This window comes from Hypanus sabinus, chromosome 15 (assembly GCF_030144855.1).
Source record: "Hypanus sabinus isolate sHypSab1 chromosome 15, sHypSab1.hap1, whole genome shotgun sequence".
Classification (NCBI taxonomy): Eukaryota; Metazoa; Chordata; class Chondrichthyes; order Myliobatiformes; family Dasyatidae; genus Hypanus; species Hypanus sabinus.
In genome coordinates, this window is record NC_082720.1 from 19,644,083 (window position 1) to 19,659,554 (window position 15,472).

Here is a 15,472-nt window from a genome sequence, read left to right on the forward strand (position 1 = left end):
CAGAAGAAAGAACATTAATCCCCATTTGGTTTACAAAGGAATACCATTCTCGTTATCAGTAAATTAGCATCCCTTTCCCAACAGTAACAAAGAAAAAAAAGAAACCCCCTTTACACACTTCCTCCACCAAATAAAAGTCATGTCCTCATGACTACTAAATAACTCGCCACCTTTCCTGCCAACACACCGTAACCCAAGCACAAACAGTGACATCTCCTCCCCACACAGTAACCCTCACGCCCTGTTCCTCAGGCGCTACTTAGGCCAACTATCTGGGAGTTCCCTAACCCTTCTGAGGCCTCCGTACCCCCTCACCTAAACCCTTCAGGCTCGGACACAACTGGGGATACCTTGGGCCCACTACCAACTCCTCTCTCAACCTCTCACTTATGCCCCACACTGCACACAGCTAACCCTCCCCGCTACACCTGACTCAATGGGAGAAGGGCCAAAGGTCTCTTCCTCAATCGAGGGAAAGTCAGCAAAAGGCAGCATGTACCACACATCCAGCACATCATCCATCGAATCTGTATTCTTCCTCATTCCTGTGATCGGTAGCTGCTGTTTGATCTTCTCCAAACGGAAACACGTGGCCTGCACTGCTCCCGCAGTCTCTTCAGCCTCCTGTTCAGTATTCACTGCACTTCTCTCCAGCTTTTTCTTCCTCATGACTTCTTCCAGATCAACTTTCAGGTTTTGCACTTCATTTGAACTGTCGATGGTCATCTTCAGGTTCCCTTCAAGCTTCCGCTTCTCTCTTCCGAGATTCGTCTGTAATTTCTTCACCTCTGCAAACTCCCCTCTCCGGGTTCTCAGTTTGCTATTACCCGCAGTCAGACAACTTTCTTCATTCTCTCCAACTTGTAAGTCTTCCGAATGGTTCCAGATCACTTTCTCCAGTCTCTCCGTCTTCATTTCAAACTTGATTCCATAGAGCCAGTCTCTCACGAGCTGCGACCTTCGCCAGCCCTGGCACGTGTCCCGAAAACACTTTAACTCGGTAGTTCTCAGCTGCTCCTGCAACGACCTCACTTCATATTCTCCTGAGGCAAATCCAAATACCAAGAGATCATCCACATACAACAAAACTCCAAACGCCTCCACATCCCCTATGGTCTTCCACCTGCCCCACAGGAAGGTTGCAAGGGCTCCAGATATGCCCTGTGGCATCTTTTCGGACCCGAAGACTCCTAGGGAATTTATAACGGCCGTCTTCTCCTTGTTGGCCCCACTCATCGGGATCTGGCAACATCCACTCCTCAGATCCAGCACCTTAAACCACTTCACACCACTCAGACAGGCCATCGCCTCTCTGGCCCTCAGGGCCATATTCTGGTCACTGACAGTGCACCTCTTCAACGCAATATAATCCATACACACGCTGCCTACATCTTCCACGGCTGTAGGGGCCAGTCGCCGCAACCTCTCTCTCTCCGAGGTGTCTTCAGCAGTCAACTCCCCTCCCTTGTGGTATTTCGCAGCGTCCACGAAGAGGGTCTCACCCTCAGATACTTCCCCCAGGCCATACCACCACTGGCTCTTGTTTGAATTCGGTATCAGCCCAATGCTGCTACACACGTCCGCACAAGCAGCTCGAAACCCTGGGTGCATCGACAATGCCTCCAAACAGCGCTCACCCGCCTCCTCCGGGCAGGCTCCCAAGCGCACCAGCAGGATATTGGTTCTCTCTAGAACAGAAACGCTGCCCGTCTCAACAGGGTCCGGACACATCAGCATTAACGATTCATGAACCTCAGTCTCCTCCACATTTGCCTCTAAGAACTCCATTTTCACTGACCAACAACCGTTGTCTGGATAATCACCGGCACTGGTACCCCGAATCTCCAGTGTCCTCAATGTTGTCAAGGGTAAATGCTTCCAATAACGGTTATGAAACAAACTGTACAGCAACTTCACCGGCGCCCCGGTGCCGAGGATGGCTTTAACTTGACTTCCATCCATCCATAACAACACCTGTGCGCGTGGCCCCTCTAAGCCTTCAGGAATAGGGTCTGTTCCTTTCGGGAGTTCCTTGGTACATTGCTGGGAACGTGCTCCCCCAGAGACCCCAAGCCGTTCCCCCACTGGGCCTCCTCTAAGTTTCCCGACACCTCTCGAATCAACGGAACAACTGATCCCCTTGACAGATCCCCTTGGCACCACAAGCAATTTATCTGCCCCCCTAGGCAAAAAGGGATACCCTAAAAACTTCCCACCAATCTCCTGCCACAGATATAATAAGCCCCCCAGCTGCGGCATTTGACTTCCAGTCGAACCACACGCATTTTCCCACACTTTCCCAGAACTGGCAGCGGTCACTTCGAGGTAATTGCGCCTGACAGTTCTAACAAAGTCACCAGCCCGCCTACTCAAACTTTCAACCCGTCCCTGTCACTTTTCCTCAGCCAAGCACTGCCACTCACCCAACAACTCAGAGGTCCGCTCCGCCCACGCCTCCGCCCCTTTAGGGCTGGACATTATTCCAATAACCGGGCGGAGCTCACCACTGCTGAAACATCCCAACCTGTCACTCCTCAATCTCCAAACAGTACGGACAACCCATGGTCCCACCACCATTTCGTCAGCACTAGTCGGACACTCGAACAACGACAATTGCTACCAACAGCAACCACCCCACCCAACACACACACAGCAATAACCAGCAATCGCACACCCACAAAGGCACACCAGCTCTTCGCCGCAGACACAATTTAAAGAGGGTGATCACACAGCTTCCAAAGAAATCAACCCCGGACGAGCACCCCACAATGTAACCCCCTGGGTCGCCTCAGGCTCGCTCAGCTCGTTCTTGTCTAGGGGGAGCAGCCTTTGGCCCCGCCAAACTGGGTAATCAGCTGGTGTGGATGCTGTGTGATGTCCCCGCCTCGCCCAAAACCAGACAGTACACCTTATGCGATTAAATGAGTACAATTTATAAAGGTTACTATAACTAAGTGATTAATAACGATACAGTATATATGAAGAGAAAATTAAAGAAAAGGCGCCAAACTTATCAAAGTCCAAACCACTTCGTGCACAACCGTTGGAGCTCAATTACTGAAGTCTTCTGGCCACCATTCGATCCCCTCCGAACTCCTCGACTCGCAGCTCAGGACCCTCCGAACTCCTCGACTCTCCAAACAGCTCAGGACCCTCCGAGTGGTCAACCAAGCACATCTAGCTTCATTCCCCCCCCCCCCCCCCCCCCCCTCGGAGAATCTCCCGGCCTTGGACCCCCCTTTGGGGTCCAATCCTCGCCCAGCTTAGAGCATTGCGTCCTCTCTCTCGACTCCCTCGCGCCGATCTGCCCAAAAGCCCGTCAACAAAAGCTTACAGACTCAGAAGAAAGAACATTAATCCCCATTTGGTTTACAAAGGAATACCATTCTCGTTATCAGTAAATTAGCATTCCTGCTAGTTAACAAAAGGAAACCCTTTCCCAACAGTAACAAAGAAAAAAAAAGAAACCCCCTTTACATTATATTTCTGGAGTCATCGTAAGGGGGGGGGGGAGAAGAAAATGGCAAACGAACAAGTCTTCACTGTGGATAATACTAGGTAATTGGGGAACTGGAAGGTCTGAATGTAGTGGTCACCTGGTCCAGATGGAGTACGCCCTAGGGTTCTGAAAGAGGTGGCTGAAGAAATTGTGGATCCATCGATAGATTCTGGCATGGTACCAGTGCACTGGAAAATTACAAATGTCACTCCACTCTTCAGAAAAGGAGGGAAGCAGAAGAAAGGAAATCATAGGCCAATTAGTCTGACCTCAGTGGTTGGGAAGATGTTTCGAGTCAATTGTGAAGGGTGCAGTTTCAAGGTACTTGGAGGGCATGTGATAAAAAGACCAAAGTCAACGTGGTTTCCTTAAGGGGAAATCTAGTCTGAAATTAGTTGGAATTCTTAGAAGAAATAAAATGCAGGATAGACAAAGGAGAATCAGTGGATGTTGTGTGCTTGGTCTTTTAGAAAGCCTTTGACAAGGTGCTGTCACGAGACTGCTTAGCAAGGTAAGAGCCATGGTATTACAGGAAAGGTAGAGCATTGGCTGATTGGCAGGAGGCAAAAAGTGGGAATAAAAGGAGCCTTTCTTGATTGCCTGCCGGTGACTGGTGATATTCCACAGAGGTTGGAACCACTTCCTTTTATGTTGTATATCATTGATTTGGATGACAGAATTGTTGGCTTTGATTTGCTTATGTTACTCAAAAGGTGGAGGGCCACAAGTAGCGTTGAGGAAACGGAGGCTGCAGGACTGAGATTAGGAGAATGGGCAAAGAAGTGACAGATGGAATGCAGAGTCAGGAAGTGTATGGTCATCCACTTTGATAGAAGGAATAAAAGCATTGCCTATTTTCCAAATGGGGCAAAAATTCAAAAATCTAAGGTGCAAAGGGACTTGGGGGTCCTTGTGGTGGATTCCCTGAAGGTTAATTTGCAGGTTGAGTCGATGGTGAGGAAGGCAAATGGAATGTTAGCTTTCATTTTGAAGAGGACTGGAATATAAAACCAAGAATGTAATGCTGAAGCTTTGAGGCACTGTTGAGGCCTCAGGTGGAGTACTGTGAGCAGCTTTAGCCCTCTTGTTTCAGAAAGGATTTGCTGACATTGGAGAGGGTTCAAAGGAGATTCTCTAGAATGATGCCAGGAATGAAAGAGTTATCATGAGAAACATTATGGTTCTGGGACTGTACTTCCTGGAATTTAGAAGAATGTTGGATGATCTTGTTGAAAGGCCTAGATAGAGTAGATGTTTCCTATAATGTGGGAGTCTAGGACTAGAGAGCACAGCCTCAGACTCTAGGGTCATCGGTTTAGAACAGAGATGAGGAGCAACTTCTTTAGCCAGAGGGTGTTGAATCAATGGAGGCCAAGTGGGTGGAGGTTGATAGATTCTTGATTAGCCAGTACGTGGAAGGTTATGGGGAGAAGACAGAAATGGATCAGCCATAATGAAATGGCAGCGTAGACTTGATGAGCAGAATGGCTTAAATCTGCGTCTCTGTCTTTTGGTCATATGGTACCAATAAGGCGTAGGTCCAAGTGCCAAAACATTTATCTATTTTGAACTAAATTCCTATTTGAATGCAAATGCATCTCAAAACAGAGGGATGCTTTGTTCCGGACCAGTCTGCTGTTTGCCCACTGGTCCCATGCATTCTATAGCCATCCCATACATCAGCAACCAAGTTGTAATTGACTTCCATGCTAGAGATACAGAATAAAATTTGCTGTTGCAGAATTTATGTACAGTGCCTTGTAAAAGTATTCAGCTTCCCAACAGTGTGTTCGCATAAGTGAGTAATACAACCAGGGATTTTTATTTAAGAAGTATTCATTCCCCTTTATTCAGTACTGTTGAACCATCCCTCGCAACTGTTAAGGCCAGTAATCTGTTTTGGATAGATGTCTATTAGGTTTGCACCACATGATGGAGCAAAGTTTGCCCATTCCTCCTTGTAAAATTACTAGGTCAAGACACTGACTGGACCACTCAAGGACATGAATGTTCTTCATTTGAAGCCATTCCATGATTGCTGTGGCAGTTTGAATTGGGCCACTTGCTGCTGAAAGACAAACTTCCTCCCCGGTTTAAGCTTTCTGGCAGAGGCTAGGAGGTTTTTATCCAGGATCTCCCTGCATTTAGCAGTACTATGTCTTCCTATCAATCCTAACCAGATTTCCAGTCCTATTGCTAAAAAGCATCCCCTTTGCATGATACTACCTCCACCATACTTCACATTAGGGGTGATGTTACTGGCTGATGCGCAGTATTAGATTTATGTCACACGTACCGCTCAGTGTTGAGGACAAAAAGTTCCACTTTAGTCTCATCCGACCACAAGGCCTTCTTCCACATCTTTACAGTATCTTTTAAGTGACACTTTGCCAAGTCTTTACAGGCAAATAAATGCTTTTTTTTTTGTTTAGCCACTATTCCATAAATACCCTTTTTGCACAAGGCCTTTAGAGATTGTGGAGCCATGAACTTCATCTCCAGTTGCAGCCACTCAATTCTGCAGTACACTCAAAGTGACTATTGGCATCTCAGTCACCTCTCTTACAGGTGTTGTTCTTCAGCGACCAAATTTAGAGCAGTGGCCTCACCTAGGCAGTGAGACTGTGGTTTCATACTTTACCCACTTTTAAAATGGACTGCACTGAACTCAGACGTATTTCAGTGCCTTTAAGATAGCCTTGTCCTCCTCTACAGGTGTGTGCTTTATTATCATTTCCCTGACTCACCTTAAATGCTCTTTTGTCTTGCTTTTGGTTTGGTCTGTTGAAAATCTACCATACAGTTGGACCTTTTTTTTTGGGGGGGGGGTGGTATTTATTCAGATGATCCTCCAATTTTCTACATCAGCAAATTGGATGAGTTGGTAAGGTAATACATAGTATTGCACCTGAGGAGCATTAGCACAGTAATTACAGAGGGGCCGAATAGTTTTTCAGCCTCAACTCTGGCTTCTAATTTTTGGTAAATTGATGACAGATTTTGGAATTATTCTTTTGTTTTGACATGATGTACAGTGTTGTAGGTTAGCTTAAAAATCCTTCATATATTGTAGATAATGATACATACAGAAAAATGTTAAATAGTTGTGGGGGCTGAATATTTTTTCAAGGTACTGTAAAGAAACATAAAATGCAAAGGAAACAATAAATTTTGTTTTATTTTTATCACTTGATGCTGTGGGACAAATTTGTATATAACATCAGTAACACAAAAGCAGTCACAGCCTACTTCCTTCAACGTGCCCTCTCTAGTCCGAGGAGCTGAGTAAATGCATCAGGGTACATTGCTGTCACACCCTTCATCTGTGACGCATTGCATTTGTGGGGTGGTGGGGGGCTGCAGTAGCAATGGCCAGATCTTGAACTGGCTCCTTAAAATAATCCCTCAGTCTTTTCTCCACTTCTACTGTCACTTTGCTTTAACCCATAACATTTTGGACTCCTACACCACCTTTCTCCCATGAGTCCTGATCCTCAAATTCTGTCCATTTCCTTGACATCCTCACTACTTAAACTCTTTCCTAATCCACAAGCATTGCCCAACAAAGAAAGTGCATTCAGATAAAGCGCACAGCAATGCCTCACTAACGCTGCAGCGAGACATCTTTTTATTTTTCTTTGGACTAGAGAGGCCATAGCAAAAGAGGGACTTGGTTGTGGCAGCCAGCCCAATCATATCCAGTTCTTAATTCCCCATGGTATTGAGTCACTACTAATAAAAACTGACAGATCTTGTTATTTCTTTGAGCACAAGCCTTGTCCATTCTCAGTCTAATGTTGGCCTAGGCTATTAAATAATGGCACTGGTTCACTTTGCCATTGCCAATAAAGTGAATTAATGTGAGAGAGGGAACAAGAAGCATCCTGCAAGAACACACCTCCACTTTAACGGGGGAAAATGGAGGTTACAATGTTACAAAAATTGAGACAAACCGTTTTCTAGAAACATAAACTCGTCTGTGACGGGTGGGGTTTTCTGCAGAAGCCTTTTAATTGTTCTGGTTTAGTTAACCTGTTCATGGCCATAGTTGCCTGTGGAATCTGTCTGCTGGTGAATCACCCATCAAGGCTGAGCTTATTGGCTGCTAAATTGGCTGATGGAACCATTGGGGGGGGGGGATACTGAATATGTAAGGTACTCGAGGCACTTATAATTTTTCCTCTTTAAATGTTAAGTTACTTTTTCACCATTATTTTAAGATGTCTGTTAATAATCTGAATGTTCATGTTGAAGTTTCAATTGTGTAAACCTTAACTAAGAATAAAGTTTATTGTCATCAGGTGAAGAACATTATCTATCATGCTGTGAAAGATGCTGTTGGGACTTTGAAGGCTGAGGAACCCAGACTGGGCAAGTCATAGAGGAACCTTGAATGGAAATCAGTGACTCAGAGGAACTGTTCTGTAACATATGCTCATTAAGAATTACATGCATTTAAAAATGGAAAGGATGTTTTGGTGGAAGATAAAATGTTCAATAAAAATTCACCACATTATCACAGTGAAACGTAGTATCAGCTTTGCTGTTTCCTGCAGCAAGCTGTAGAAACAGAAGATTTGGGAGAGTGTCACATTGTAGTTAGTTTTGCACTGAGTTAGTGGTTATATTTAAACAAAAGGTCCCTTTCCCCTTACTTTATCCATATTCATACAAAGTACTGGGTTAATGAGAAGTGATCTTATAGAAGTAGCATAGCCCATGGTTATAACATTCTCATGTTCCCAGAAAGAAGAGTAAGTTTAAAGGGACAGCAAGACTTTTTGTTGGCTCACGTTAACTATGGTCAAGTGATCCCTGGTTTTATTTAAGTTTAATTTTCTTAAAGATCTTTACAACATTCCAGAGACTCGTTACCGAGCTGTTTCTGTGTAGTTTCTGGGCACTCATAGTTACAGCCAGACCTTACTGGAATCAAAACCAAACTGCTAAATCAGGTGAAGCGATACGAGTTAACATGTTACAATTTATAATTTGGAGTAATACCTGCATCACTCGTTATCCATTCCCGCCAGGCCCCAATTGCAAACAGAGGTGGGAGGCAGAATTGGATTTCTGTTCAAGTCTGTGGATGTTAAGGTTTTAGAAATGTAAAACTGTCAGAAATTAATTTTGTTTTTCATTTTCTAAGATGGATTTTTCTCTCAACTGCAGATATTTATAAACAAGTTATTTTACTATATAAAGAAGCAATCACTTTCCAAATAGATCTTTTTGACTGACCTGCTGCAGTATGTACCTTCACCTGGAAGCATAGATAATGCTCCTTTTGAAGCAAACAAGATTTCAATGCCTCATTTTCCTCTGTCAGTTTATTAGCGAGGTGTACTCTTAATGTTTCTGTCAGCAAGATGTTGGGCCATGTAGCCCAGAGAATTGGGTCCTGTTGGCTCTAACGTGAGTTGAGTTCCCTTGTTAAAGTTGAAATTTAGTTAAATCATCTGGAGAAATGTCAGTTTCATTGTCAAACATTGGACAGTGAACTGGGTAGTAAGGAAGGATTAAGTGCACGTAATTTGAGGGTTTGTCATGTGGAGATCTTGAGTGACAAAACAAAATCTCAATACTAAACTGGAGTCAGCTGCTATTAAAGTAATACCTCTGAATTGATTTCTTTTTAACTGTTACCAACATGTGGAGAAATACTCATGCAATATTGATTTGATTAAAACATTTAATAAGCTCTTCAAACTGTCATGACCCCCTCAAAAATTATTTTTAGTATCTTTCAACATAGAAGGAAGCCATTCAGCCCATCAAGTCTAGTTTTTAGCATTTTCCCACAATCTCATTCTTCCATTGGTCTTCCCTGTAAACCAGTCTCTCCTGCATGCCCATCAATTTTCCCCGATTCCCCTACCTCCTAGACTAGGGGTAATTTACAGTAACCAATCATAGTACCACCATGTCTTTGTGATAAGGAACGAAGCTAGTGCACCCAGAAAGCCATGTAATCATATAGGAAACATACAAATTCCACATAGACTGGACTGGCAATCAGTATTGAACCCAGTCTCTTAAATCTGCGAGGCATCGGCACTATTGCTACAGCATCGTGCCACCCTCCTTAGTCCCTGAGCCTTTCGTTGTTTGGTATCAGGGCAAAGATATCTAAACATGCATTCTGACCCTTACTGAACAAACTATAATCAGAAAAAAATTGAAGCAGTCTATCTCTCGTTGTTTCATCTGATTTCCATTGCAGATCAAATGTTGAACTGTAAGGTAATACTTGGTGGTTAAACTAGTCTTGGTTAAGCAGGACTTCCGTTTGTCCAGGTGTCTGAGAAGTATTTCCAGTTTGTAAACTGGTCTGTTCCTTTACCAATTATCAAAGGTTCAGTATTGCTATTCTAAGTAGACAAATCTTCAAGAGGACTATTAAGAACTTCATGCATCTTGATTAATCCCTTGACTCTTGTGATGGTATTTATCAATGTTACGTTTCATTATGAAATGAAGTTGGAAATTATTTTATTCAGTCATTCCGATTTTTTTGTTTTTGGTAGAACATTATGAACCCTGAAATCAGGGTGATAACACTTAGTTGATCGAGGGTGTGAACCAATTGTTTTATTCTGGAAAGTTTTGTTTTAGTGCAGTTTCCTTCATGCACATATGTGAATGAAAGTGTGGCTTGGAGCGTTTTGTTGAATAGGACGGAAATATCTTCAACCCAGCAAGAACCAGGATGAAGAATGATGAGGGAAGTGAGGCTCAGAGTGCAAATCTGATCACCCAGCCTATCCATATAATAAAGTAAAATGAGTTTAAGCATAGACATCTCAAATTTTTCATTTTGAATCTAGTTTACTGCATTATTTATTATGTTTGTGATTGGATTCCACTTGACAGGTTGCCATTCTAAGAGTCATGGAAATAATCAACACATATCTTGAGTTCCTCAACTTTCTCTTTAAAAATAAAAATTGTGATATTTTACTTCTCCCTGAGAATTATTCTTCACTTCTATGTAGGAATCCTCAACTTGATATTGGGACATATTAGCAGGACATTGTAGGGATATAACTTCTACTTTTTGTATTTTGTTGCCTGTAAACTCCATCAAACGAGTTTTTCCTTTTCCTTGCGATGATGATTTTTACCTTAAGCTCCACTCTTAATGAATTAAATCAACTCTGGGTCAGTGAGGTTCAGCCGTGTAGTAATATTTTGCACTATTTACAGCATTGAAAGAAAAACACTGAAAAGTGTGCAGGGTGACAAAAAATCATATTCATTGGAGAAGGTTTACAGGTCTGCCACATCTTCCAGCATATTTCACCACTTTTTAACTTCGTAGAGGGTAGGCGCATATGGCCAAGCCCTCTGCAGTCTTAAAACGTAACCAGATCTCAAAGGAAAAATGAGCACAAAATGTGGACTTTACCCTTGATGATACCAATTGTCAGCACATGACAGACTTCCGGCTTTGGCATTCGTTCAGATTTGACAGTACCCACTTTTTTCCCCAAACAGACTGCTTTCAGGATTCAGTATTTAAAACCAAAACTGTCTCTAGAAGTGTGTATTTTGTTTTTTCTTTGGGCAGGTACCATAGTACCGTTCGTAAATCTGATGTTTTTGTTGATATGTAAGCTGTTGTGACTTTTTAATAAAAGGATAAAATGAAGAAAAAAAATACTGTCACATAATGTAGAATACTTGTCTTCATTTACTGCAAGCATTTTGTGAAGGGCTGATTTAGGTTTCAATATTCTTATTAAAATTTAAAGAAAATATTTCTGTCCGCTTCATTTATTTACAACTGTTTCTGAAGAGAAAGTCCACCAGTATATTAAGTGACTTTAAATGTACTGTAATTTAAACAGCTTCCAAAAAAAAGTGTTACACTCATTTCTGCATGATTAAATATAATGACGGTGTATGTGTGAAGTGTCAACCATGCTCACTAATGGGTACAAGTAGTATATATTGCAACAAATCAAACATTTTAGAAACTTTTGTCCAGAGAAAAAGCTGGTTAATACTTTTTCATGTATTTTCTTAATGGTATAGTGGGAGGCCCATCAAGCCCATCTTAATTTATTGTATGTCAACCATTCAGAATTGAAACATAAGTTCAATCTGTAAAAGAGCAAAAGGCAAAATTTAGCAAGCCACTCAATAAAAAACAATTACACTGTAGCAGTTAATGCAAACACAAGAAAGTCTGCAGATGCTAAAAATTCAGTCCTGATGAAGGATCTCAGCTGTTTACTCTTTTCTGCAGATGCTGCCTGGCCTGCTACATTTTGTGTGTGTTGCTGCAGCAGTTAATCCTGGCAGAGTATTATTAATGTAAAAGTAATGTTAAAATGGGATCAGAATCAGATTGATTTTTGCTGACTTAAATGACAAGAAATTTGTTTTACAGTGGCATTACAGCACAAAAACATTAAATTACTATAAATTACAAAAACATTGCAAAGAAAGAGTAATGATGTGTGTTTTTGGACTATTAGAAATCTAATGGTGGAAAGGAAGAGGCTGTTTCTGAATGATTCAATGTGAGTCTTTGGAAGCCTATAACCCCAATGATAATAAGATGAGGGTGTGAGGCAGATGGTGGACGTCAGGATATGTAAAATGATGAGTAACTTGAAGGGGGGGGGAGTGAATTTTAAGTATGAAACTAGATTGAAAATTAAGGTCTAGTTTGTCAGTGTTCAGCAAGCATGTGCCAGGGAGAAATAGTTCTTGAAGGCTGAGGTGAATTTTGAATAACATTGAGGCCAGTGATATCAGGAATGTGACTGAAGGTGTGAGATGAAATATTACGTTATAGTTTGCTTAAAGGGGAGAGAGGTTATCATAAAGGGCAATTGCAAATGTTATGTCCAGAGGGATTTGTATCAGTCATCTTACAGAAATATGCTTGAAACTTGTGGTTTTGATGTAGCTTCTTCATGTAAGCATAACTTCAAAAGCTGTGGTCAGAAAGTACTGAAGATGGAGACTGAAAGAACAGCATTGAGAGACAGTATCCAATTAATTATGGGTTTGAGGGATTTTTAAGTTTCCAGGTAATAACTGAATTTAAAATCAGCAGAAGTTACAGAAATGATCAATGTGAATTTGAGAGCAGGGTAGATGGAAGGTGATGCAAACTTGACTGTAGTGGTTACTTTAAAACTTGCCAACAAATGCTGAGAGACTAACCTAGATTGGCACTGTATGATGCACTTGCAAAATCAAAAAAGATACATTTGATTCTTTATTACAAAACCAACAAAGACAAACAGTCTTGTGATAATAAACTAAGGAAACTAAATCAGCGTATTTTAGCGTTCCAACAGTATCTCAATTAACGTAACTAAGCAGTCAAACTATTATTAGTGTAACTAGTGAAAAATATCACGCCATGCTAGATACAAAGCAATTTCTTTATTCGACAAAACCAGGTACAGTAGGCATTGTACGGAGGCTTTCGGTTGAAAGGTCTGCTGGCCCAACATGGGGCTCGATATTTGCTAAACAAAGAGGACAATTCTATATTTACAAAGAATGGATAATGCTTTCTTTGAAACTACATGCAAACTTCACTCCATCTGGTTCACATCCATCCCACAGACGCCAGCATCATCTGTGGACTGGAATTCTCAGCTTTTAGGAAATTCATTGTTCCAAATTAAATCCACTATATCAAGGAACAGAAGACTGGTAGCCAAAGCCATTTCCTAGATGTAAATGACCTCAACCCAAAAATGACTCTTAACAAGAGGTTACTAGCACTTAGCCCAGTACAGAATGACCGCTCTGCCAAGTCAAAGTCATGAAACTCCTAGAGTTGGAGATCTTCAAACTTCTACCTCCTATAGAAGACAGATCTTAGTAATGGGCCTGTCCAGACAGCTGGTCTTGGCCTTAGTACTCAGCTGCCACATAAATCCCATGATCTATGAGTTTTGAGGCACTGTGTTATCAACTATAAGCACTATGTTTCCTGAGAGGAAATGGCATTTTATACCTGACCATTTCTGATGTTTCTGTAACTGGTAAATACTCCTTAACCCACCATTTCCAAAACAAGTTTGACATGTATTGGATCTGCTTCCATTAATGATGAACAAAACTCTTGGAACTCTCCTGACGGTGAGGTTTTCAGAAGCAATAGATAGTTGGGTGTTAGTGCTTCTAAATCATTGGGATCGGAGGATGCTTTAGTAATTGGATGACCTTTGATAATAGCCTCTACTTCACAAAGGACTGTGTGGAAACACTCTTCATCAAGACTCTACCTTCATAGTGGAATTGAGGACCTTTTGCACATAACTGATCAATCTCTCCCATGGTTCTCCATGATGTGAACCAGCCAGGGGTTAAAAATAAATTTACTTCCTTTTTGAAGGAAGACATCACGAATCTGTGAACGATTGATTCTCAATGGCTTCTTGCAATTCAGGCTCAGTTCAAACAAAGCTTGTCACATTATCAAGTGCAGTTCACGAACTTGTCCTCATCTTGCTATAAAGTTTTGAAGTGCTTTAGCAAAAGAATCCATGTTTAGAGATGCCACTTCAATGTGAACAGTTCATAGAACTGGACAGGTAAATATGACCCTATACCCTATGCTCTTCATCTCAAAAGGTCCAAAGTAGTCCATTCCTGCATGTGTAAACAGGGGTATATCTGGAGAGAGCCTGTCCAGAGGTACATCTGCAACATGCTGGCACCCTGGAGTTGTGTGCAGCCATCGACAATATGCTTAGACAAAATTCTTCCTAGAGCTTTATGAGCACCAGGAATCCAATTTTTTTGCTGCAAACTGGATAATGTGGTTACAGCCACCATGTCCCACTTCTTGATGTACGTACCTCAGAATGAGGTCTGAGATATGAAGATTGTCAGAAGAACAGGGTGTTTAGACTCTTCAGGCATGCCTGCCCCATTAAGCCACCACAGACTCTCAAGACACCATCTCCAAGTACTGGATTGAGCTTGAAAATATGGCTGTTTCTTTTCACACTTTCTCTCCTTTGCAAACGAGTACTTATTTGGAAATTCTTTGGCAAAGCACAATGAGCTCTATTTCAGTCTTTCTGAGCTCCTCCACTGAGAGACAATCTGGTATTTGGCCTCTTTCCAAGCAATATCCTTGTTGTTCATCCAAGTCAGACTGAGTGATGTGCACTTGCTTCCTCTTCCAACTAAGAAACAAAAGGTTTGGAAATCTAAGAATCCAGGCCACTGTCTTCCTCAAGTGCCAACGGCTAGAACTGCTGGCTTATACATGGCAACCTCTTAAATTTGCATGGCATTCATTGTAACTCTCCTTTAGACTTCTGGATCATCTAGCAGAAGTTCTCCAGAGCCATGTTTAATTCTTCAGGAATGCTTTCACCTTCAACCCTCTCAAGGCTGCATCTGCCAGTTCCTTGAAGTCTTTAGATACCTCCATTGAAATGCTTCTGAGACCTTAAGATTTTATGAAGCTTCGTTTGCAATGAAGGTTTAGAACTTGGAAGTTTTATTCTTGCTGTACTTCAGCATAGAAGTACTATCAGACCAAAACAGGAGCCCTGAAGCTGCAAGTGCAACTTCCTCCACAACGTGTCCATATGGCTTACCGTCTTTACCAATAGTGATCTCCATACAAGGGATGGAAAGTAACTTCAACAAAGCTACTCTAGATTTTCCCATGATGAGATTACTGTGCACCTGAGAGTACATGTGCTACAATAGGTAGGTCACAGTTCCATAAACAGTTTAGCTTGCAACTGTAAAATGGTGTAACTGCAGCAGCAACCTCTCCAAAATCTAGGGGGTTCAGACATCTAACAAACTCCACGTCTTTCAACTGGCAGAGTTCTTAGAGCCAGCTTGTCTGTTCATGAGCAACTGATGTTGGTATAGTGTCACACCAGCCAACTTTGATTGATCTTGTAAGATCATCTTAGCACTAGCACCCCTGGATTCCTAAAGGATCATAGAGGGAAGCAGCTGTGGAGAGGA

General features: G+C 42.1%; 1 protein-coding gene across 1 annotated transcript in view; it reads left to right on the top strand.

The window, feature by feature from the left end:
* Nucleotides 1-11,257, top strand: part of LOC132405346 (lysine-specific demethylase 3B-like) — a 124,562-nt gene extending 113,305 nt beyond the window's left edge. The window contains exon 27 of the mRNA XM_059990079.1: nt 7,801-11,257. Within this exon, the coding sequence (XP_059846062.1) occupies nt 7,801-7,881 (81 nt within the window). The 3' untranslated portion in view covers nt 7,882-11,257. The remainder of the gene's footprint in view (nt 1-7,800) is intronic.
* The last annotated feature ends 4,215 nt before the right edge of the window (nt 11,258-15,472 follow it).